The 25,738-nt window shown below is 40.1% G+C and overlaps 1 protein-coding gene across 1 annotated transcript in view; it reads right to left on the bottom strand.

The window, feature by feature from the left end:
* Nucleotides 1-25,738, bottom strand: part of PIEZO2 (piezo-type mechanosensitive ion channel component 2) — a 251,072-nt gene that overhangs the window by 43,702 nt on the left and 181,632 nt on the right. The window contains exons 30-37 of the mRNA XM_012648377.1: nt 25,043-25,157; nt 19,675-19,734; nt 14,527-14,693; nt 13,723-13,889; nt 7,099-7,266; nt 4,197-4,616; nt 3,548-3,806; nt 1,448-1,630 (exon numbers count right to left, since the gene is read on the bottom strand). Coding sequence (XP_012503831.1) covers nt 1,448-1,630; nt 3,548-3,806; nt 4,197-4,616; nt 7,099-7,266; nt 13,723-13,889; nt 14,527-14,693; nt 19,675-19,734; nt 25,043-25,157 — 1,539 coding nt within the window. The remainder of the gene's footprint in view (nt 1-1,447; nt 1,631-3,547; nt 3,807-4,196; nt 4,617-7,098; nt 7,267-13,722; nt 13,890-14,526; nt 14,694-19,674; nt 19,735-25,042; nt 25,158-25,738) is intronic.

Below are 25,738 nucleotides of genomic sequence, written 5' to 3' on the forward strand. Positions count from 1 at the left end.
AAATTTTGTTTACTGTATGATTTAAATATAGAATTACAGCTGTTAAGCCATTTGAATATTGATGAAAAGATTATAAAAATGACTAAAGGCTTCTAAAAAATTTTAAATATATCACTTGCAAAAGGATGCAAAAATTGCAAAAGAATTCTGAAGTGGTCAAAATTATAACATCATGTGTTAAATGCTGAAATTTAAAAATTTAATTTTCTAGAACTAAAAAAATTAACACATTTATTAATATATTCTTAGCAAGAATCAGTATATTGGATAAATTCAAACAGTTAATGTATCCATCAGAAATTTGCAAAATTTAGGCAAATTCAATTTTGGCTAATTGGTTTCCTTAGGTAACACACCTTTCCTAAACCTGCCATGCCCCAGTGATCCAGGAAAGGCCCCCCCAGGATGGAAGGTTAGGGGCTGGGGCACTTTGCAAGATGGGGTGAGGATGTTGACCGGCACATATGCAGACGGAACCTAGTTTGAAATAGCTCACTGAGCTGGGACAGAAGTTAAACACACTGATACATACCTGTGTGTGCATGTATGTATATGCATGTGTATACATTAGCTTATGCCAAGCCCTGTTCTAAAAAGCGACCAGCAAAGATACTACCTGATAAAATAAATTTAAAACATTTTATAAATGAAGACAAGGTTAAAATGAGAGAAGGAAAGTAAGGTTGTGACAATAAGTACTTCAATACATAAAACACATGCTATGCAATCGTTTCTATCGTATTGAGCTGAATGGCATACTTACAGGCTTAGTTTATAATTCAGTGTGTGAGAAGAAAAAAACCACAAAGTTGCTCAGAAGGAGCAGGTTACTGAATCTGAGGCGGGGTCGTCCTGTGTAAAGGTCTCGCTACAGCAGTGTAATGAATGGATTCCTCAGCAATGAGCTTTAAGGAAGCGCAGCTCTGGGCGTCACCAGACCGTTTAATATGTGGTCTCTTAACCAAAAGCTAATGGTTTCACACAAGAAACTACGTAACAAAAAGCAAATCTACCAGAAGAAATTAGGCAGAAACTGGGGTGGAGACAGGAGGCAATGGGGTCCACTCCAAATCGTAACTCTCTGATGTTTTGTCTTAAACTAGGGGTAGCATTTAGTGCATCAGGCATTAAGATATTGCACACCATTCAAGCAAGCAATAATCCACAAATGTGGATTAATTATGATGTTTTCAACCTGGGATAGAAATATGGGGAAATCTTCTCCCAGATTTATTGTAAGTTCCATTATTGAGCATCACAAGCGTTGAAAAAAAATGTCCACTAAATGAATATAACCTTTTTCTTAAAAAAAAAAAAAAAAGACCATAAAAGTAGATACCACCCACTTGCCCCTGGCCCTAAGGGCAATCCCACCGTTCAGGCTCTCATGGAACATGACAGGGCTGCAGGCGTCGGCGCCAGCTGGTTAGCTGTTAACATGCACTACCTTCAAAATCGACCGGTGGAAGAAGAGAGCCAGGAGCTGAATGAGGTCGTAGAGAACATAACCTTCCTTCTTCTCCACTCCTATGATATTTGGGGCGTGGTAAGGTTTATCTTTGTGCAATTCCACGTGCTTATTCCAGGGAAAGAATCCAAATTGGAAGAAATACTTGACTACAATTGCCACCTACACACAGATGATAGAAATTAAAAAAAAAAATTACTTCTCCTCTTAGGAATAGATTTACCTGTATAAGGGAAACAGTGATGTAAAAATTAAGAAAAAAATACCCGCTTCGCAGTTTTGATGCAGGAATGCACACAATGATGTGGAATACCAACGTGAGCCTCCTCGCAGACTGCTGGCTCGCAGCGCGAGCGGCCCTACTGTGGGAAGTGTCTTCAACCGCACATCTAGAAAGGCCCGATTCCTCGCGGTGCCATGACTGGTCATTTCCCTGACTTGACATTTATGCTAATTTAATTAGGTGTTTGTATAATTATTCAGCTACTAAAATATGGGAATTAGGACAAACCTGAATAGAAACACATTTATATCTTTGCATTTTATTTCTTTAATTTGTAATCTTTAGGAGCATATGATGTGGCTTGGATGTATACAGTTTTCACTTTCCGCCCTCATATCTGTGTGCTACATTAGTCTGTCAGTGACTGAAAAACAGAAACATCTATTTTTTTTCTGCCTATCTTTGTATTCTCGTGCATAGCTCTCAGCTTCTGGCACACAGTACGAATCACAGAGTGAGTTAACATCAACTTAATTTCCCATTCACTTCGCTCCTTAATGTGAGAGAATGTGGAGAGCCCAACTTAACCAGGAACATTTTATTTTTGAGGTGAAAACTACGAGTAGCTCTTGTTCCCTCTTCCACATTCTCGGTTCCCCCTTTTACCTCACCCCTAGGTAAGAAAGGGGATCTGACAGACGGGTGCACACAGAGGTGTGGCAGACTGCTTCCATTCCCTAAACCCAGCAGTCACTGGTGTCCCAGAGTGATGTAATCGAAGTCATGTTTAGGAACAATTATTTTGGACAGGCCAATTAAAGTAGCAGATATATATTTGGCTTTGTATCCTTTATTTTCATTATGGAAATAAGGTACATGCTAGCCATACTTTGAATACTTTCGATATGATTTACTGTATAACTTTGTTTTAATTTTATTGTCAAATTACTTATAAGCCTACAAAACTTCTAAGCTCTAAATGTGCACCTGTCGGGAGCAGTGTCATTTAAGAAGCAATTACAGCGCTGTTGAAAGTGAAAACCTTTCCTCATGAGTCAAGGAAGAAAATCGCCGTCTTCGCAAACCTAAGAACGGAAAGAACCAGCGCAGGGCACGAAGCCCAGAGCTTGTTTCACTCCCACTGTGGTTTTCATGGGAATTTGTGACCTTCTCTGTGCTTACCAGGGCAGCACAGAAAAGCAGGTGCGTGCGCCCGGGCAAGCGGCACGTGTCCCCTCACTCACGATGGAAACGGGCTGCCGAGCCACCCTTGGGGCTGTTCAGATTTTAAGCAGGCGCTTGTAGCATTTTGTATCGTGATGTATGAAAACTGACGTTTAGGTTTGAAAATGGAAAGTGCGTATGCTGCATCAAACCACAGTCAAAGTGCTTTACCGTATCGCTGAACTCAGGGGCCATGCCCTGGACACCCCGTGGTGCCGGGCACGAGGCTCAGCTCTGCATGAATGAGACTGTTCTTGTCTTAGTGTTAACATTCCAGGTCAGGCAGCCAGGCTTCCAGAGCCGTCCTACCACTTGCCAGTTGGGTGGGTAACTGGGCGTCAATTATTTAATCTCACTGAGGAGGTTTCCCTGTGTGTGAAATGGGAATGACACTAGCACCTACCCGGTGTGAGGTGTGAAATGTGGAAAGATACATGAAACTGTGAGCACTAGATAACTTTCTGTGCTAATCCTCTGTACATCTAAGAACGTCTATGGAACTGAGGTTCCATGAGAAATTGTCCGGGGGCCAGGGCAGGCCCGTCTGGAGCGAGGGCACAGGGGTGCTGAGGTGCGCTTTCTCCTGCACAACGCCCGGAGCCACCCGCGAGGAGACTGTGTCCGAGGCCTACCTCGGTGTAGACAATGGCCATCATCCAGAACCGGCGGCTGGGCCTGGGCACAGACAGCATGGCCCAGAGGAAGATGAGGATGGGGAGCAGGAGGGTGATCATGGAGGCCGAGACCATGTGGTTGAGGATGATCACGAAGTAGCACACCATCTCTGAGCGGGCCACCAGAGTGTTGTACATGGCATAGAAGAGCAGCAAGAACCGGGGCTGTTCCGTGTAGAATTTCTCTGATTCTTCAAGCTCGTCGTCGTGAAACATTCTGTTCAAATAAACAGCACAACAAACATACACTTGTCTTTAATTTCTCCAAATGACTGATTTTCACTTAGCATGATCCTTCCTGCTGCACCCCCACTTCTCATGTGCCTCTATTTCTTTTGGCGACAACCTAGTATCAGACTTTATTATGGGAAGCAATGTCAACACAAGGGTCTATTGGCAGTTTCTGCTGGTTCCATAATTCGGTCATGGGAGGACTGAAGTTAGTTTTGTACTTTGAGTGAGAGAGGTCCTGAAATTGCATGTTTGCTCTACATGTCTAGGTGAACTTATTCAAAAAATACATGAATTTTTGTCATATAAAACTAGAGTGTGCATGTAAGTGGTGATCTCTGGGTAAGGCGTAGGGGGGCCCCTGCCAGACTCTTACTTGTTCAGCAGCAGTTCACTGGCTGTCAGCTCGTGCGTCAGAGGAGGTAAGATGCTCGACTCCAGCTTGTCGGTGCGGCTGTCGTCCGGGCTGACCACCATGTGGTTCTTGCCTGTGGAGTCGTCCTGTGAGCCGAAGGACAGGTGCTCGAAGCTGACAGCCTTGCTGTAGGAGGGTGGCACCTCCACGTCCCCATCCACCGTGGAGAACTGCGCCAACTCCTCCTCGGGGGTCACGCCTGCCTCCTCCGCGCCCAGGGCTCCCGCCTCGTACTCGGCCTGGTACTCGGCCTCATACTCGGTGGCCTCCCCGGGCTCAGGAGCTGTGCCCCTCGCCTCCTCCTCCTGCTCAGCCTCAACTTCCTCGATGGTCTCAGTGGTCCCCTGGCGCGAGTACAGCATGGTGCACTGAGTGGGCTCGCTGTCAGGAGAAAGGGAGGGCACGGAGCCCGCGTCTCAGCATCCACAAGCCTGGGACCCTGTCCAGATTCTCAGGAGACCCCATCACAATTCCCAAGTAAAAATATCAAGGCACAAGAGCAAATGAAATACCCCATTTTTTCTGCATTCCATTTGTTCTGTCCCTTCCAGATATTGACAAACAGCAGCCTCTCCCATGCAAACGTTGACGGTGCACACGTGCGCTCAGTTTAGAACCAGAGCAGGTCGGCAGCTCTCAAGGAGCACAACCCGCCTGTGCACAGAGATTTTTAAAGTAGTACCAAGATTCACAGCCGTGGGTCCCAGTGTTTATTTCTAAACCAACACACACTTAGCATGGCATACCTGCCGCTCTATCTACTTTAACGAAGAGCACATCTGTAGGTTTGACCAAGATGTACTCTACTTTCCTTCCTATGCGATGGACCCACCCAGATCCATAAGGGGATGACTTTTTTGATTGAATATTGGCAAAATAAACAACTGCCTGCTTGACAAAAAACGTCACCCTTCTCTAACATTTGTTTTTCCATCCTTTGCCTTTTTCTCATTGGTGTGCATCACATCTGACTGAGTCCCCACCATGGCCCCCGCTCCCAGCCACTGCCCACTGAGCCTTCCCCTTCCCCTGGGAATGAACCAGCCTCTGTCTCCTCCCCGGCGTGAGCTCGCCTGGGCCCTTCTCTCTTTCAGCTACTGTTCCACGCCAGGGTGCACCCCTCTTCTCTAGGGCTCCCAACAACTTCACTTATTTTCTTGTACCAGTTCCTCTTCTAATGTTCCTTTTCCAGAAGCTTCTCTAGTCTTACCGTCACTCCCTACTTTTGCATCCTGTTCTTTTCTTGTGTGCCTTTCCTCTCTTCCTTTTATTCCTTTATCTTCTAACTTTCCCCATTAGATTCGCGCAGAAAGGCTGGACATGAAAACAGCACAGCCACACCAGTGACATTTGTGGCCTGACTTTTGTTATTGTCCAGCCTAGACACATCCAGCCACCAGAGGGAAGGGGGCAAAATTACCTGGGGATTTGGAATCTGGTCAATGTAAGAGTTCAATTTGTTAGGTTCTGAATCATGTACTATTATCTGAATGGCATATGTGAGCATCTGGGTTCCATAATCACTGAGATTCTCAAATACACAGAATGCACCCACTTTTCTTGTCATAGATACCAGTGGAGGCATGTGAATGAATGAATGAGCCTTCGCAGAGCACTTCATGGCTTCTTGTGACTGAAGAACCAGATTTGCACGAGTCCTTGATACCCGCTCAGGGGTAAATATTCCTGGGGCTTTGGTCCTAACGGTGTACATCGTGGAATGCCAGGCCAAACCAGATTTTCGCTAAGACTTACCTCAGTTAGATACAGCCTCCTTGGAAGGTCATGCAATTGGGCCACCACCCAGGGATTTTCAGATCACTGTAGCCCACCTCATACCAGGTCTGACTTCCAGTATGACTGTAACAATCAGAAGCACACTCCCTATTGTCTGGGATCTCATCTGGCCCCCAGGGGCTGAGGGTACCCTCAGGACTCAACGGAGAGGACTGGCACAGCAAGCATGAGCCAGCCAGGGCCAAATCGCCAAGGCCTTCTCATCATTGCCAGGCTCCAGTGTACCGCGGCGCTGTGTGAAGATATACAGCTGCCAGCAAAAAGAAGGTAGCACCCCTCTGATTTGCCACTATGAGTAATCAAAACTCGCTCTGGTTTGGGCCATTTTCATAAGCACAACAGTAGTTGATGCTTCTATGTGCCTACTGACCACTCTAAGGCAAGTCAAAGAAACAGTTTTGGATCATACGCAAATAATTTCATTTCTAAATGATTACTGCTTTAGGGTAGGACTTAATGACAGAACTTAAACCAAAGTAATTTTTCCAAACAAAACTAGTTATAAGCTACAAAGATGATACATTCTTTTGCATAATAGTATTCTTTTCAAAAACCTATGGTATAATATATTCTGACTTTATGTCAATTATGTACACATTATGTGGACAGGTTTATTCTGTATCAACTAAAAATGACCACATATGGCGTAATTTTAGATTTTTTCCTACTGCATGTATCTTTGGATGAAATCCTGAGAAAAAGTTTTCTACCTTTCCTGAGAGATTTCTCCCTTTGAGGACTGCCCACATAAGCTCTAAGTTATGGAGGAAATAATTATGTCTTTAAAAATGGAAAGTATAAAATACTTTAAAATGAAGGACAATTGTTTATAACAAGGATTTTTAAGAAACTCCTAACTGACAAAAGCTAAAGAGTGGTTAGTTTAATATGCTGTGTTGAGAACAATTATGTCTCAGAAAGGGTGGTGGTTATGCTTTTGTTAGTCATGCAGATTGTTAAAATAAAAAGGAAATAAAAACATACATCACAAGAACTTATATTTGCAATGACATAAAGGGGGAAATGGTGACAAAATTATGGAACAAAGCATGCACAAGTTAAGCACCTTGATGCTAAACTGCCACTGTCAGCTGATGAGGAGGACATATCCATGCTGAACATTTTACGGAGCCTAGGCCGAGCACGCTCACTTGTTTTAGGAACAGTTTCGGGTCCATCTAAATCATCAAGGGTAGACTGCCTTGAGAACAGCATGGTTGCTTCAGTGTAGCAGCTAGCAGCGCAAACAGTCACAGAAACAGAGTGTTAAAACACCAGTGGTACATCAGGTTACACACGGATCAATTGACTAACACACCGCCATGCAGCAAACCACACACAACACCAACACCACCAACAAAGACCGCCGCAGCGGGGCTCCAGGACAGGGAAGGACCTGTTTGGCAGGACAAGGAAACACACGACTACTAGATTTTTAAAAACTTATTGGCTAGTGATAAATTACAAAATGGCACTCTCTGGCTGGGACCGGGAAATAGAATTATCCCAAGTCCCAATATTTCTCTCACAAAGCAGAATTTATATAATTGTAACTTTGTAACAGAGTTTTTTTTTTAATTAAAGAAGATATGCTTTATTTGGAGCTCGCAATCCTGAGTTCATTGAGAGCGTTTATTAACCAAATTGCCTAAGCAGAAGTAACTGCTCATGTAAAATTTATATAAAAGATTTCAATCTTTTTTTTTGAACACAGTCTCCAAAATGAGAGAGGGAAACTCAGGAATGAGCACAGCAAACTGAGTTTTCCACCTCATTTTCTGAGTGCTATTCAGTGATACTCAGTTAAGCCAAACTAGATGCCTTGCATGTAGTAGAGATGCTGGTTTGATATGCAACTGGATATAAACCAACATCAAAAACAAAATAAAAATGCTATAAAGAAAAAAACAAAAGAACTCTAGCAATGGCAGGGGTATTTTGTCTGTTAACTTTTTGTTTTGCCTAATTTTTCTTCTGGATCATGTTTTGGGTCTTGGTGGATGCCACAAGGGAGAGAACCTGTTGGCTAAAGTCCTCATCTGCTGGTACCCAATGGAGCAATGACTGGGGAGGGAGCACAGCAGGGCCAGGACTCAGCTGCTGCTGGGTGGGGACACTAGTGGGAAGAAGAGGTATAGCACAGGCATGATTTCAGTTCAGACACGGCTTAACTTCCCAAAGAGGGACAAATGACCCAAAGAGCCTCTGCAGGAGACAACTGGAATATTTATCTCCCAGCTTGAGTGCTAATGTCCTGGCTGACCCGGGTGCACAGGCCCTGGGAGGTGCAGGCTGGCTGGTGTCCAGGCTGGCCTTGTTGGGCTGAGCATGGTCATCATGGGAGCTCACTTAGAGCCTACTGGCTGCCTGGCCTGCAGAGCCACATGCTGTTAGCGGGGGTCCTGAGACAGACATGGAAGCCATTCACGATGGAACGACCTTTGGGAGTCTGGGAGGAGGGAACTGGAGTCAGCCACGCAGGGAATCAGTTACAGGCTTTTCAGGTCCCAGGTGCTGGAGCACAATCTCATGGCTGCTCCACTGGGGCCGTGCTGCTGTGCAGGTCACAGGTACGTGACCAAGACAGGGGGAGGTGGGCACGAGAGCAGTCAAATACTCTCTGAGAAGGACACAGAGGTTGGTTTTTGTTTTGTTTTGTTTTGTTTTTTATTAAATGCCCTAACTCCTTTAAATGTCATCAAGTCCTGGACAAAATGAGGAGACGATGACAAGATAAACTAGAAACTCATTGGACAAGCACAGCTAGGACTGGGCTTCAGTGCCCATGCTGAGGTTAACCAGCTGTTGGGCATTAAATAAATCAATTCCCCTTTCTGGGGCCCCAATTTTATATTTCTAAGATGGGGGAACTTTGAGTTTCTGTATTTCATTTCATATTTATAGAGATGCAACCCTGTAGCCTTTTGGGAGTCTGCAGGCAGAAAGATACTGTACAGGCTTCTGCAGCTCTGCTCAGATTTCCTTCATGGGAACTGATGATTCTAATTCAAAAGTCCTATTTGTCTTGTTAATTTCTGGGTAGAGTTCTGCTGTTACTTCTTCTCACCTTCAGAACATACATGATCCCACACAACTGGGTTCTCTGTGAGGTGACCAATTTGCCATCCAATTCAGGACAGTTTTAAAGTGAATGGGAAGGGGACTGCTGCCATCCCCTGTCTGTGGACCCCACACTTTGAGCTCCCTCAGGAGAACACAACAACCTCTCAGGTGACATATTTCAAATGATAACCACCCCCTTCATATCTGGGAATGCTCTTCAGACTGTAACTAATGTTTCTTGCAGCAATTTAAACTAAAGCTAACTTATTTTCTGGGAAAAGAGATGTCATCTGATTTCATAAAGAAACCATTAAAAAATAAGTTTGCCATTTTGTACGTGGATTTGAGGAAATCGTGACTATTCCAGTAAGTCAAAGGGAATACAAATTCATTTGTTAGATTCTCACCCAGACCCCATCTACATCTTTGGGAATCTACTGTACGCCCAAAAGTCAAATTTGTGACATGAAGACCAGAGCAGGAGCCCTATAGGGAACTGGATATTGGGTGAGCATGTCCTCGCTGGGAGGTGGCAACTGGTGGCCAGGTGACACAGGTGTCTGAGCACTAGCTTCCACAGTGCAATCTCCTCTAGGGAAGGTTACTACCTTCCCAGAAATCAGCATGGCTTCCTGGAGACTCTAATGTAGACAAATTATTGCTTGGAGATTTAAAAGTTTCCAAAGTAGAGAAATCAGGTGTATGGCTCTGCCAAGAAGGACACTTATGTAAACTCATTTACTGGCAACAAAATGGACCCTTCTATGGCTTCCCTTTCTTTAGGTTGGAAAACAAAGTAAAAAAATCAATTAAAACTTAATTTTAAAGGTGCTTGTTTTCTATTGTACTAGTAAATGTATTTATTGATTGACATTTTTATAATTTGTGGCATATTGTGACAGTCTTTGTTAAAAATCAGTCACTGAATTTAAATATCTCCTACTTCACAATTTTTGGTCATGGGTATGATTTTATATTTGTAATTTTGGGGCAGTTATTTGATTTTATTTTAACCAGTCTTTCATCTTCTTCTTCTTCCTTAATTGTGGTTTATAATATTTAATTTATTAATTGGACATATTTTCAATTGCTATTCAAGTCATTAATGGTTAAAAGCCATTAATAGAGGACTCATATATGTTCATTTTATGAAAACATTATTTTCAATTCACTTTCAAATATTCTCTTTGATTCCGTTGCTGCAGAGTTTGGTTCTGGAGCCTCTAGTCTCAAGCCAGGCTCATGGATGACATTCAGGAGACCTATAAAACCCTTGAGATTTTATGAAATAATTTTGTATTTATGTGTTTTTCCCCTGTGAGAGAATATATGGCTTTATGAAATTTCAAAAGAGGTTCATTGAAAAATGTTACCAATCACTGTTTGTGTTATCACAAATTAATGGAAAAAGGCTACTCCATTTATTACCCTTTCACTTGCCAAGTTTAGAATTCTAGGTAACAAAAAAAATATCTGTGTTATGCAACAAGGCAAGAAGGGAGGGAGGTTTAAATAAATGCATTGGAAAAATATTAAAAATCAAATGATGGGGCAACATATTTTCTTGAAGAAAGCTGCAAAGGTGCAATGGCCAAACTATATACTATATATGTATATAACTGTATTTTTCACTATGTGGGAGGAAATAATTCCAGTTGAATATGAACATAACTTTCAGTAAAGTTCACCAGAGCTATCTGAATCCTTTTATTTTGGAATTCAGAAAAAATGAAAACATAATTTGGGTCAGACTCAGTCCATATTTGATATATGCAGAGTGGCACTCTCGAAAGTTGATGGTAATGGAACATTTATAAATGTTATGCAAAAATAAATACATAAATGAAAGAAGGAAACATCATTTGGAAAATGTACGTGTAGAGAATCTCAGCATATTTTTCATCTGACCATTCCCTTGGTTTTTGAAAAATGGTTGTTTGGTCATGAATGGTTCCTAAAGTGAATTAATGAACTTTTAGATTTCCCAATTCACCTGCACTCGTCCTGCAACTAGGAAGAGCATTAGTCGGCATCTTCCACGCCCACTATATTCTGACAAATCTCACCCCCCAACTGCTCTGCCACACACACCTGTATCCCTTTACACGCCTGCCCGTGCAGTCTCCATGTGTTATTGAGGAAAGAGCTACCATGAGATAAGCTGGAATGCATGAGGCTTAGGTAGAGGGGGTAAAAATGTGTTTTAAGTTTTAGCACTAAAATGAATTAAAGAGAGAACAATCCAGTCTAAATACATTGATCTATATATATATATGGAGAGAACTGTTGCAACAAGAGCAAATTTATGAAGGTTAGCAGGTTCTAAATAGGACAATTCTTATGGTTTTCAAAAAATAAAAATAAAATACAAAATAAATAATGACATTCATCATTATTTCCTTTGTCTGTCAAAGGAAAAGACAGAAGCTCCTCTTTCAAGATGTAGATTATGGGATGTTTTCAGGAAGACATACAATGAGGCTCTGTTAACACTCACCAACTGAAGGATATGATATTAAATTTTCTCTTTGTAAGTTTTGATATTACTAATGGTTTCAGAAATTAATGATTGAGAAATGTACATGTGCTTGGGTAGAAAGAGACTGAAAAAGGAAGTTTTATTACCATGACACATTTTTCTAATAACCAATTATTTTATTCTAGGAATTAAAAACATATTAAACAGAATCTCAGTTAGGAAATAAATGTTTGACTTTGAAATCATGAAAGGTTTCTGTCCTAAATGTTTCTTCTTCTCGCAAAAATATGTAATAGCTGAAACATCTGTGTTTTTGGAACTTATAAATAAACTTATAAATAAGCAAAGATTATTGTCAAATTAAAGGAAAAATATAATCTCCTTATTTCTCTCAAAGGACTTTAAAAGAATCAGTACTATTTTGGGGAGATAGAAAGGAATGTATCAATGCACAGTTTTATCTGTACGAATACTACATTTAAGTTTACATATGCATGAATACATATATTTTTTAAAAATAGAATGAGGCTTTAGCATAGATACTATTTTAAGACTTGAGATTTTACTTAATGTGTATATATTTACTATATATATATTGAAAATATCTTTCCATATCAATAAATATGGATCTGAATCAATAATAATTATTGAGTACTGAAAGAATGGGCACAATTAGAGAAGCTCAAATACAGCAATTCAGCAACAATTAAATAGTCCTTCAAGGTAAAACATTTTTTCCCCACCTCTCCCTCTCAGGTTGCAATTTCAATTTCAGTTGTCTATTTTGGGTTTGGTATTGATAAAATGGCCTCAGTTCCCTCCCCTATTTCATCTGGAAATACATTCCATATTTGTGAAGGACAAATAGTTCTCCAGGCCATTAGTGCCTTGCTCAGTCTATGAAGTGTGACTCTAAAGCCACCAGGGACTTTCTACACCAGCAGTCAGAGACGGCCAATCTCTGCCATCTTCCCCATGGCAGGTGCTTTAGGAGGCAACCGCTTTATCTCAGAGATTCCTCCCAGAATCAGACCACTTAGGAAACTACTCTTTACGTATCTGTCCCAAAATTGGGCCTGGGGCCTAGCACAGAATAGGTGTTTTTCAACATATTTAATGAAAAAAATAAATGCATGAATATTCTCTATGATACAATTTTTTACCTATGAAGATGGCTACAGATATAATTCATTCAGTCTAGTTAATCACCCTAGGCAAGGTAATTTTTCCTCCTAAGACAGGGACTTCTGCTTTAACTCAGAAGTTAGCTCTGTATAATTGACAGCAGCTATCTAGAACACCATGATGCAAAGAATTCTCAGGTTTTTGTAGCACAGGCAGTACATTGGCCCGTGGTGCGGGAAGAGGCAATGAGAGACAGCCTTCCACTGTGGTTGAGAGCTTGGGTTCTGAGCTGAATCACATGATTTAGGATCCTGGATCTGCTTTTATATACTTCCTAGCTGCGCAACTTTGGATATGTTCTTAACCTCTCTGTAACTAATTTGTCTTTGCAATATAGGGTTAATAACAGCATGCATCTCATAGGTTCTTAAAGGATAAGATGAGGTAACCCATGTACAGTGCTTAGTGCTGGCCCATGGCGAATGCTCAATGCATGACCAATGTTAGCACTGCGTCACCTGCCAATCCTGCTGTGAAACAATGCATAGGATCATAAAACTCAGAGAAGATGGAAGCTAAAAGAATCTTTCTGGAATTTTTATTATGAACCTTAAAAAGTAACAGTTCTGAAGAGAAAAGATCAAGGATAGCAACAGGAGGTAGACTTTGTGGATCAGCTATTTCAAAAGGCACTAAAGGTGCAACCCTTGACACAAATAGTAATTCTGGGATCAGAAGGGATCATTCTTACTTGCCTCCAGCTTGGAAATCTCCATATTGTGCCTATGAATCATATATGTGTTTCTAACAGTTTATCATTGATATCTGCTCTTATCTGGCTCGGGCTAGGTGAGGACAGCGTTCCTTAGGCTTTGCTGTACAGAAGGAGACAGCCCAGAGAGGGTGGGGACCCAGGCAAGTTTCTGAATAACTTTCACCTCATACATTCGTTTCTCATATTTGATGACGTCCACCTCCTTTACCCTTGTCAAAAGCAAACCCACTGTTTAGAAAGTGAAATACCTGGAGATACTGTCATGTGAATCTAAACTATCCATCCTGTGGGCTGTCTGTGCACCTGAAGCAGCTCCAGGACGCTCGTCAATGGTGTCCAATCCTGACTCTCTGGAAAGGTTCATGATGTGGTTCTGATAGTACATGTGGATGCTCTCCCGAGTCGGAACATTGCCCTGAGGAGAAGGAGACATTGCCACAGTTCTTACGGAGGCACTTGGCATTTCTCAATACAGACAACTGTCTGCGCTCACGCATACCTGGAAGAGGCATTAAAACCATGCTAGTCAAGTTGGAGACTGATGTCGACTCATCAAATGAATGGTTCCCAATATTAGTACATAAGAAATATCTTCCTATGTAGATAATTTTGCTAAATCATGGTGACTTTTCCAGAAATGAGCTGTTATTTTTAAATACTTTCATAAACCATATATGACTACCTTTTGCTGCTCTGCATACATCCTAATTTTTCTTATGAGAGGTTTCAGATCAAACTTCCAAACTGAAACTATAATCCTTTACAGGACAGTGCCAAGTCTGTATACCTGCAACTTTGGTGAGGGAAGGGGACAGAATGCACAAAATGGCCATTATCCCAGGACCACGCGTGCGTGTGTAATGTAATAGTGTTCCATTATTTTAATTCTGAGCATGGAATAGATTTAAATATACAGAAAGCAAAAGGGGTTATGCAATGACTGCCTGGAAAGAAAGGATTTTGTCTGATCCTACTTGGAGTTTTAGATAGCGATTCTTAAAGTCTTTTTTTAATGTGGGAAGAAGCAAAAAGAATTACACCGACAGTGTTACCTTCTTAATTTCTCTGGTCAGCATGCATCTTTCAATTCTCAGAACTGTAGAGATATCAATATGCTCCCTTGAAATGGAGTTAAGCCAAGTGGTGAAACTGTCCACTGTTGCCAGAAAAAGGACCCAGGTAAATTTCAAAATATTAAATATCCTCTTGATGATATTATCTAGGAGGAAGAAAAGCAACAAGATTTCAAAGGAACAAAATGCCGTTAATTCTGCCGTCGTGTAGTGCAGTGAGGTTTTACCAAAGCCAGGCCTGGCATTTGCCCTGTGTACCTACTGAGGAGTGGGGTGCCTGACTCAGCAATCCATGGAGGAAGTTCTCTGCGGGGCTGTGCACACTGGCGGGGGCAGAACCCAGACCAAACCAGGAGAGAATTTGTAACCTTTGGCCAAAATATAAATCAGAAAGGGTCCATATACAGTTGACCCTTGAACAACACAGGTTTGAGCAATGTGGCTCCACTTACATGCGGCTTTTTTTCAATAAAAGTTACCCTGGGTGTGCCTGCGTCTCCTGCCTCCCTCCACCTCCTCCATCTCTTCCGCCTCTGCCACCCCCGAGACAGCAAGACCAGCCCTCCTCTTCCTCTTCCGCCTATTGAGCATGAAGATGACAAGGACAGACCTTTATGATGATCCACTTCCCCTCAGTGAATAGTAAATACATTCTTTCTTCCTCATGATTTTCTTGATAACGGTTTCTTTTCTCCAGCTTTATTATGAGAATGCAGTATATAATACATATAATGTACACAATATATGTTGATGTTGATTGACTGTTTATGTTATCAGTAAGGCTTCCAGTCAATAGTAGGCTTGTAGTTAAGATTTTGGGGAGTCAAAAGTTATACGTGGATTTTCAGTTGTGTGTGAGGGTGGGGGTCAGCGCCCCTAACCCCGCATGTTGTTCAGGTGCCAGCTGTAATAAGTTTGACTAAAAGCAGAGATTGCATTCAGAGGTATGTGTGTTATTGACACAGGGATAGAAACAGTCGATATTTAGCCAACTAGATCCTTTAATAACTTTCTGCTGGTTTCTTTTTTTCTAAAGTAAGAATTGTTGGAAACAATTCTGTTGATTCAGTAAGACTTTGATGCTTCCCATTGCATTTGCATTTCAACTAAATCACCTTAAACCTATTTTGTTAAGAACTCAACGCACAGACTGAGTCTGTCTCGCTATACCAGTGAACTGTCTTCATCACACCTGTTATACTGAGCTGTCCCAACTACAGCATTCTGGGGATCGCTCCTACCCAGTCAGCACAAACCCTGAAGTTCCTGAAGGATTTGGGTTCCCTTCCTTCACTGTGGCTGTGACTCAGGGAACCTGGGGGAGGTGTGGCGTGGAGCTCACCTCTGGTCACCATTACGTACACAGTGTGGACCCAGTGCAGCACACACTTCTCTCCAGCACCCTTCGAGATTTAAACATGAGCTCCCAATCACTGAGAAAGGGTTGAGGACTTTCCACAGCTGTGCCCTCACTTTCTGAAATACTATTTAGCCTTGAAAAAAAGGAAATCCTGTCATTGCAACATGAGGAACACAGAGAATATTATGTTAAATGAATAAACCAGGCACAGAGACAAACACTGCATGGTCTCCCTTACATATGGTCTCTGAAATAGTCAAACTCATAGAAGCAGAGAGTAGAATGGTGGTTATCAGGGCTGGGGGTGAGGGCAGAGGGGAAAGAAATGGGGGAGAACTTTAGGTCCAAGGTACAAACTTGCAGTTATGTGGGATAAATAAGTCTAGAAATCTAACATGCAGCATGAGGACTGCAGCTATAACACAGTATGATATACTGGAAATTTGCTGGGAGAGTAGACTTTGCTCTAACCACACATACACAAAGGTAACTAGGGAAGGTGATGGACAGGTTAATTGCTTTAGTGTATTAGTCATTTCACTATGTGTATATATATCGAAACAGCATATTGTATACCTTAAATATATGCAATTAAAAAAAGAATCAAAATAAAAGGGAAGATACCATAGTAACTGTCCCACACATTTGTGTGAGCCAATGGTTTCTCAGCTGGTATACAAGGAACACTTCAAGACATGACACCAAATTTAAATCAATGTGAAGTTTTTTTTTACCTATCATTTAAAAAATTTAATTTTATTAACTATTTCAAACACTGCAATAAAGTGAATACTTAGTGAACATGATAATGACTTAAAAATCGCCTTACTGTTTATTAAAAAAATCCACCAATACCAACATGAAAGACAATTCATATTCTCTACCCTTCCCCCACCTCAAAAAAAGAAAAAGAAAAAAGAAAACCAGATTCAAATGTCATAGTGAAATCTTAATAAATTTTTGATTAATGATTACAGTTTAGCATTGCTATAGTTTAAAATCATTAATATAGCACGTAGAAAGGGAACAACTGGTGGCATAAGCCTTCGGGATGTTGTGCAGGGGCCGACAGACCTTTTCTGCACAGGCCGACAGTCAACATTCTTGGCCCCGCAGGCCACACCGTCTCCGTGGTAATTACTCAACTCTGCCGTTGGCGTGTGAAAGCTGCCACAGACAATGAATGAATTGTCTATGATGGTCATGGCTGGATTTCCAATAAAACTTTATTTATGGACACTGAAATTTGAATTTCATAATTTTCATATGTCATGAAATACTCCTCTTCTTTTGATTTTTTTCAATCATTAAAAAAAAGTCACCCTTAGCTAACAAGTCATATAAAAACAGGTGGCAGGTCAGACTTGGCCCACGGGCTGTAGTTTGCTGACCCCTAATCTAAGGTAATCAGATGTGACTTCTGAAGGACTCATTCTTGCTCTCCACTAATCCTCTCTCTCTCCATTTTACAGACCGCAGTGTGAATCAGAGTTTGGCTTTGTAATGGAAAAAAAAATTATTTTTGAACTGGGTGGCCTAGGAGGAAGGCAGAACTTCTTTCAGGTGAAGGTTTGCTTTTTTTTTTTTTTTTTTAAAAGACAGGGTCTCACACTGTTGCCCAGGCTGGAGTGCAGTGGTGTGGTTGTAGCTCACTGCAGCCTTGAACTCCTGGGCTCAAGTGATCCTCCTGCCTCAGCCTCTGGAGTAGCTGAGACTACAAGTGCACTATCATGCCAGCGAATTTGTTTTCAAAAGGAAAAGCATCAGAGTGAAGTTTAGCTAAGGAGTCCAGATGGGCCTGGTAGAGACAAAGAAGAATTAAATGGCTCTACCTAATAAAGTATCAGGAATCCTGAAGATTAGCTGGTGCCTGGGAGGGGGGGTGCAGAAGTGGGTAATCTAGAAAAGGAGATGGGAGAATGGTCTGGTGAGAGGGGCCTCGAGCTGCCTGGTGGCCAGCCAGGCCCCTAGGAATAGCGGAGGCCAGAACAGTGATGTCTGATATTCTGCGTGAAGGTGTTTCCTGCCTATGCTGTCATTATCCCTGACAGCCCCTGGACCTCTGTAGAACTGTGTCACTCCTAACAGTCTTAACATGACGTGTGTTTGGGAAGTAAGGAAAGGAGAATATCCTTGGTTGAGCAAAGAAGCACAAGAAGAGAACAGCTACTGCTTGAAGATGCATGAAGTGAGGTGCTGTCAACTCCACAGAAGAGCAGCTCTGAGCAAGAGATGCCATGATCACCTAAACCTCTCTCTCCATCCCTGCTCCCTTCATAAAAATCTTGAGCAAGGTATATATTTATCCAACTAGTTTGGATAGAACCTCTAGCTGTTTTGTGTAGACATAAGGGGGAAGCTTAAACCCTGGAGGCTGAAGGACTTGGCGTTATACCCATTAATACACTTCAGCAGCTCCTTATATTTTTGACAACTTATTTTTTCTCATATTCACAATTATTTTCTCAGAAGTGGTAACGATAAAACATCATTATTTCATAGGTTTGCTATGGTAGAGTGATGGTGAAGCTGCAATTGCTGCATTGGGGACATGAATAGCATGCACTTTATTAACTTGGATGATCACAAACTAATATGGAAAATTAGGATTTGAATTTTGACTTTATTTATACAACCACAGGAGTAGTAGGGAATAGTGGTTAAGAGCACAGACTCTGGATTCAGACTCCTTGGGTTCAAATCCCAACTCTTGGTGGGTGTACAGACTTGGGAAAGTTAATCTCTCTCTGTCTCAGTTCCCCTACCTGATAAATGGGAAAGAGGGTTTTTAAGGGGGTTAAACAAGTTAATATGCCTAACACTCTTGGAAAAGTGCATGGCAAACAAGACGTGTGATCTGAAGTGTCGGCTACTGTTATTGTTTGAAGCTTTGCAGCAATAGTAGCATATACAGCTCCACATATATGTGTGTCTACTTATCTGGAAATGGAAGTCTGGTTTGAGCAGCGGTGCTACAGAGGGCAGTAGACCGCCTTCAGTAAGTCTTATTTCGTGCCAGCAGATGGCATTCTTGGGAGCATTTGCTTCCGGAGTGGAGTCGAAAGACACCCGTGCCCAGGAATTCCAAAGCAGGAGATGGAGGAAAATGGCATGTTTATAGAGTTACAGAGGCACTGAGTTCAGTTCACAGGGAGGCTTTTGTTTTGCCTTATTTTTTCTTCTTGTATGGAGAAACCTTTCTCCAAATCACATACTATAAGAAGCCAAAATAGCACCATGACTGGGCCAGGAGGTAAAGACAAATGTTCCATTTCTGGCTCTGTCACTTAGCAGCTGTGGAATCCTGAGCAAGTCACAAACTCACTGTGACTTGGTTTCCCCTTCCTAAAATGAGGAGGTTGGCCCCGACATTCTAGGGTACCTCTCATTTCCCCAATTCTACTTACCTCCCATTTAACTCCTTCTTTCTGTGTTCTTTAAAATTAATTGCCAATTTTTTCATGCTTTCATTCTGAGGGCTTCCATTGGACATTAGAATTCGCTCCCTAAAACCCTCTTTCACAGGTACTTGAATAAAGGAATCTATAAACCAATACTAATCCAACATTTCATCCAACATAAAGGGCAGACCTGCTTTTAGGAGCCACTTTGCAATTTCAGTAGAGATGAGATTCGAAGGGACCCTGACATTGAATCGTAGTCCGTATTTTGATTCATTATTTTTCAGGCAGGCTTTCATTATGTACCATCTGGGCAGGCATCATTTTCAAAGTTCCCATGGCTCTTATTTGTCTGTATTTTGTTACCTGGTCCATCAGATTTCTTTTTGACGCGTTCCTGCTCCCGGTCATCCCATTCTACGGCCCCTGCCAAATGTGTGCAATAAAAATGAGTTACATTCCTTTTAGGTAAATTAAATGCCAATGTTACTCTTCTAGATTAAAATGGATTTTAAAATCAAATATAGGACATTCTACTTATTGTAAGAGTTCCTGGGGAAAAGGTGTAAGAACTCGTAGCTTTCAGATTCTCTTTACTACACTCCAGAATCATGGGAGCCAAGGGTGGGTAAACCATACTCCACAGGCCAGGTCTGGCCTCCTGACTGTTGTCAGATGGCCTGTGAGTTCAGAATGGTTTCGTACCTTTAGTGGTTGAAAACAAGGTAAAGGAGAATAATATTTTGTACACGTGACAAATACATGAAATTCAAATTTTAATGGAACAGAGCCGCGCCCGTTTGTGTATTGTCCACGGCTGCGTTGGCCCGGCAATGGCACATCTGAGTTGCATCGGAGACTTCATGGAAGGCACAACTGAAAATATTTACTGCCAGGCCCTTTATAGGAGTCGGCAAACCTTGGGATGATGTTACAAATTTCAGTTTTTCATATGTTAAAATAGCATTATAGGATTTCATATTAGTTTTTATGCTCATTAGTTTTTATCCTCTTAGCTTGATAATCGAGGCTAAGATTGTCAAAGTTGGCAAATAAAAACACAGGACACCTAATTCAATTTGAATTTAAGGTAAACGAGAAATTTTTTTTAGTATAAGTGTGTTCCATGACATATGTCCAAATTATGCTTAAGCTAAACGTTTTTTGTTGTTTACCTGAAAACTTCTAACTTAACTCGGCTTCTTGTATTTTATCTGGTCACCCTATCTAAGGCCATTCATGATCTGACTCCAGCACATTTTCTCAACTCATTTTCTACTACTCTCTTTTCTGCTGCTGTTCCACCTCTTGTCTTTACCTGCTAAGCTGACCTGCTCTTTGTTATACACGGCCTTGCTTTCTTCTACCAGATTGTTCACAAAGCATTCCCTGGCACGCTTGGCTACAAGAAATCCTCTCTCCCTCTGGTCCCACACTGTCACTGCCTGGGACCTTATTTCCTCATCTGCACAGCAAGGATAATAAAATGCCCCTGGGCTGTTGTAAGGCTCAGATGAGCTACTACAGTACATATAAAGCATTGACAACAGCACCTGTCACTTCAGAAGGCCAGATTCTAAGTGCTTCGTCAGGAAGAAAGCTAGAAGAAATGATGCCTTGTACTAAGAAGGTGCCGAGTAAATATTTGCCAAAAGAATATCTTGAAGTTATTGCTGTCTCTGATTTGTAGGTAAACAGTGGTACATCTGCACATGAAATAATCATCATGACATAGACTAAAGGACAACTTCTTATAACTGGTAAAAAAATTTCTGAAGAACAAATGTCTGAGAACAGCAAAAATAATTTTGGGAAAAAAAATACTCAAGGTCAGAATTCTGCAATTCCCTTTCTTCAGTCATGACAGCCAGAAGGCTTAACATGGAGCCTAACTGGTCAAAAAATTTCTGAAGAACAAATGTCTGAGAACAGCAAAAATAATTTTGGGAAAAAAAAAAGTAGTGAGAGGAATTTGCCTCACTAAATACTGAAACTAACTCTATGGCTACTGGACTCAATGGTATGTGGCACTGGCCCAGAGCATGACAACAGGAGAGCAGATCAGAATACAGAGTCAGAAAACATACCTGAGAACAAACAGAGCCAATATTTACAAAAGAAGTATTTAAATCCAATAGAAAAAGGAAGAATCATTTAATAAACAGGGACAGCATAATTGTCTATTCATCTAAAAGTAGACAAATTAGATCTCTATAGAATGATAAAAAATTCAAGATGTGAATAAAATTAGTAGGAAATATAAGAAAACATTTGCATAATATTTGGGAGGAGATACTTTCTTAACCAAGATGGAAACCTAGAAACTGCAGGGAGAAATTTAGACCCATTTGACATGAGAAATAATCAAAAATTTCTTAGATAACATGTACCATAAATCAAATCAAAATATAAGCACTGGATTGGAAAAAATATTTGTAACACATGAAAAAAGGATAATAAGCCTAACATATAAACAACCCCAATTAATAAGAAAAGAACAAATAACCCAATAGAATGATGTAGAAAAATGATAAAAGTGTTTAAACCTTAGCCTTAGAAGTACAGATTACCAACAAAATGTGAGAGAAAAAATGCTCAGTTTTATTAGTTAGGAATTCAACCACATTCAAATGAAAATAAAAGCCATTTGTCATCCTGCAGAAAGATAAGTGATAAAAAGATCAGTAGTATCCTGTGGGTTTTTTTTTTTTTGAGGTTAAAGGAAAATGAACAATCCTGTACATTACACATAGGAGTGTAAATCACTAAAACCTTTTGGAAAAATATCTATTAAGATAAAAAGAGGCATGCCCTTTAACCCGGTAATCCCACTTTTGAGAATTTTTCTCTGGAAAGTGCACATTCTTCCTAACCTTTGTTATGCGATTTATTTATTTATTTATTAAATAAAAATAGTCAAGTGAAGCAGTGGGCATGGAGAAGGAACAAAGAAATCTGTAACTGGTTGTGATCAATGAGTTGTAAACACCATTACACTGGGACCAGCCTGCTGCTATGCATTTAAATACACACACAAATACTATATACAAGTTTTGTGCAAGGCTATTATAGCACTGTTCATTATGGCAAATCTGGAAGGAATAGTTGAATAAATTATGCATCTCTGTATTATGGAATATTTTATAGTTATTAAAAAAGAATGATACGGTTTTATAAATAATTAGAGAAATCTTCATGATATATTAATGAAAATGTAAGAGTATTTCGTAGAGCAAGAACTTATTTTTGAAAACAAAAACAAAGGTGCATATATGTGTGCCTACATGTATGTAAACACATAGAAAAGGAGTGAAAGTAAATACAACATATGTTAGGGTTTGTTACCTTAAGAGGACAGGTTTTGAAGGGACTGGGTTGAGGTAGAACTCTTTACTGCTTGACTCTTTTCAGTAGGTGTGTATTAATTTTATGTTTTTAAAGTTGTAAACTAAAAATAAAATCCTAACCCTCCACCCACCAACTGATTGGACCACCTCTTGGCCAAGGGGACCTCAGAAAAATCCTAAAACTGAGTTCCTGGCCATGACAGAAGGGGAGGTCAGACACACCTTGTTACACCCCCTCCCTTTCGAAGTTTAGACACAACAGCTGACAAACATTAATGTTAAAATAGAGATCATAAGACTGACCAAACAGACTCTTTGTGGCAATAAGATATCGAATAATAAATGAGACCTAAGGTCATGCCAGGCAACAGTTAAGTCATACCTTTCAAGCCATAAAATCTAGTTAAACAGGTTTTCTTTTGCTGGCATGGTGAATCTCATGACAGATAACAGACCCCCTTATCTTAACTTAAGCATTCCTTTCTACTGACTCCAAATTTTTAGACAAAGATTAGCTCTCTCAATTACTAATTCAAGAATCTCTAAACTCACCTATGATTCAAAATGTCCTGCCTTTTACTGGCTGAACCAATTTTTACCTGCCATGTATTTCTTTATGATTTTACCTGCAATTCCTGTCTCCCTAAAATGTACAAAACCAAATTGTAACCTGGCCGCCTTGGGCACACTTTCTCAGTAACTCTTGAGATTTTGTCTCCCTGGCTGCAGTCACTCATATTTGGGTCAGAATAAAACTCTTTAAATTATTTTACAGAGTTTGATTTTTCCATTAACAAAATGATAAAGTAAAACAAAGTTACCAGGAGGTATAAGGAAAGAAAGGTCAAAAAGAAGAAAGATTGTGGAATTAGAGTTCCATTAGAAATTATGTTTTCCATTTGTTTTTTGAATGCCTTTTTAATTTCACAAGGAATTTATGGATACATTTTCTTTGTAAAGAACCAAAATATAATAGATAAGCCTAAAGTTTTCTTCAATCATACCACTTAATCTCCACTCTTTCAAAAAGCAACCACTGTTATTAATAAGCTAAGTGTTCTTCCTGATCTTTCTCTTGCCTTTATACACTATTATATGAATCCATTAAAAATGCAAAATATTGTCTTGAGGTACTTAGGTTTTCTTTGTCTCATGAGTGGTTTCATAATGCACAGGCCACTTTTCAATGTGCTGTTTTTCACTTAACAATACGTCAGAAATTATTCTCCATGACAGTTGAAAGCTATCCACCTTGTTTTTAAATTACTGAATAATATTTCATAATATAATGGTAACATAATTTATTTGACATTTATTTTGTAAATGTCTTTATACAGACATTTAGGATGTTTCCAAATTTTTGTTATTAACAAATACTGTCTGATGAATATTCTCAGACATGTGTGTTTGTGCACATGTGAAAGTATTGCTTCAGGTTAAGCCACACACCTAGAAGTGGGATTGGTCTGTAGTATGACACGTACCTTTAAAGTTTTAACAGGTATTCATGCACGGCTCTTCAAAGTGGATCTACTACAGTACTTTACAACACCACTCATGGTATGTGCAAGCATTTAGCTTACCCCCAGCTCCCAAACAGTAATAATATCAAATGCGTAGGTTATTGCCAGTCCAATAGCTAAAAAATACAGTATGTAAAAATATTTAGTTTGTATTTCTCGTATTACTAGTGCGGCTGAGCACCTTTAGGCCACTTTTGTTTACTGGTCTGTGAATTGTTTTTCATATCCTTCCATTTTCTGGGTTGAATTTCTCTTTTATTGATTTTTAGGAGTCCTAAACATATCCAGAATACTAATCTTTAGTCTGATATATAGATATAGATATAGATAAAATATATATAAAAACACTATTCCTGAGTGTACCACTTGCACTTCAACTTTGTGTTTGGTGTTTTTTGTTGTAGTTTAGAATAGTTTTTCCTCTTAGAATTGCATTTATATCATCTGTTTTCAAATGTATTGGTATAATATTGAATCTAGTGTTGGTAGTTCCATTTTTTGTTTGTTTCTAAGTATTGTTTCAGCATGCTTTCCCTTTTTTCCTTGATCAAATTGCCAGTTTCATCTTTCTGATAAGCTTTTTCCAAGAACAGTTTTTAACTTAATGATCAGGTCTTGTCTTGTATTTCTTTTTTATTACTTAGTATCTGCCTTAAAAAAGTAGGCTTTCCTTCTATTTTCTTTGGGTTTAGTTTGCATCTCTCTCCTTTTCCCACTTTAAAACACATAACTTAAATTCATGCTTTAATTTGTTCCACTTATCAGATAGGAACAATTAAGGACAAATAAAACTCCTTGCGCTCTTTAGAATTTAAAATTTTATCCCTCTGAAGCTTCTGTCCTTCCTCCCACCGCAAAACTCACCCTCCCCGGATCCTTTTCGCTTTCGTTTCTGCTCTTCTCTTGCAGACCGTTTTTTCTCCTTGCGTCTCTGTCGGAGTGCTGTTTTAGGATCAGTAATCCAGGCTTGATAAACAAACTAAAGGGAGAAACTTCAATTTATTTTCTGGCCTTTTAGTAATTTGAAATTAAAAGAACAGGGACCTACACCAAGTTTTCCTGACTTTTGGAAATATTTCTTTCTCCCAACGCAAGCCAAATATCCCTGTGCTATTTTCATTACCATGAGATAAAATCTGAAAACAGATGTTGTAGGAATATATTCACTTGGTATCACAGATATCATCAGTTAAACCTTGGGTTTACCATTCAAACCATGTTTCTCCCAAATCCTGAAATATTCTCACCATTTGTGATATTTACTTACTGATTCTTTTGCACTACACATCAGAGGAATGAGCTGGAAGCCTCACTAACTATAATTAGAGTAGTTTCTCCCACCACAAATAAACTTTGAGTCAAATGAAAAACAACATCTTTAATAGTCTTATTTACTTTGGGAAAATAGTTTTGCGCATTCAGTACTCTCCCTTGTGAGTAACAGCTGTTACCAGCAACTTGAGGAAGGGATTTGTAGACTGATTAGTATTTTGAGAGAAAAAATAACGTGATACTAAGGTTAAGGCATTATTCCAGAATAGTATGGAAGGAAGACTGTGG

The sequence above is a fragment of the Propithecus coquereli genome, unplaced genomic scaffold (assembly GCF_000956105.1).
Source record: "Propithecus coquereli isolate 6110/MARCELLA unplaced genomic scaffold, Pcoq_1.0 Scaffold283, whole genome shotgun sequence".
Classification (NCBI taxonomy): Eukaryota; Metazoa; Chordata; class Mammalia; order Primates; family Indriidae; genus Propithecus; species Propithecus coquereli.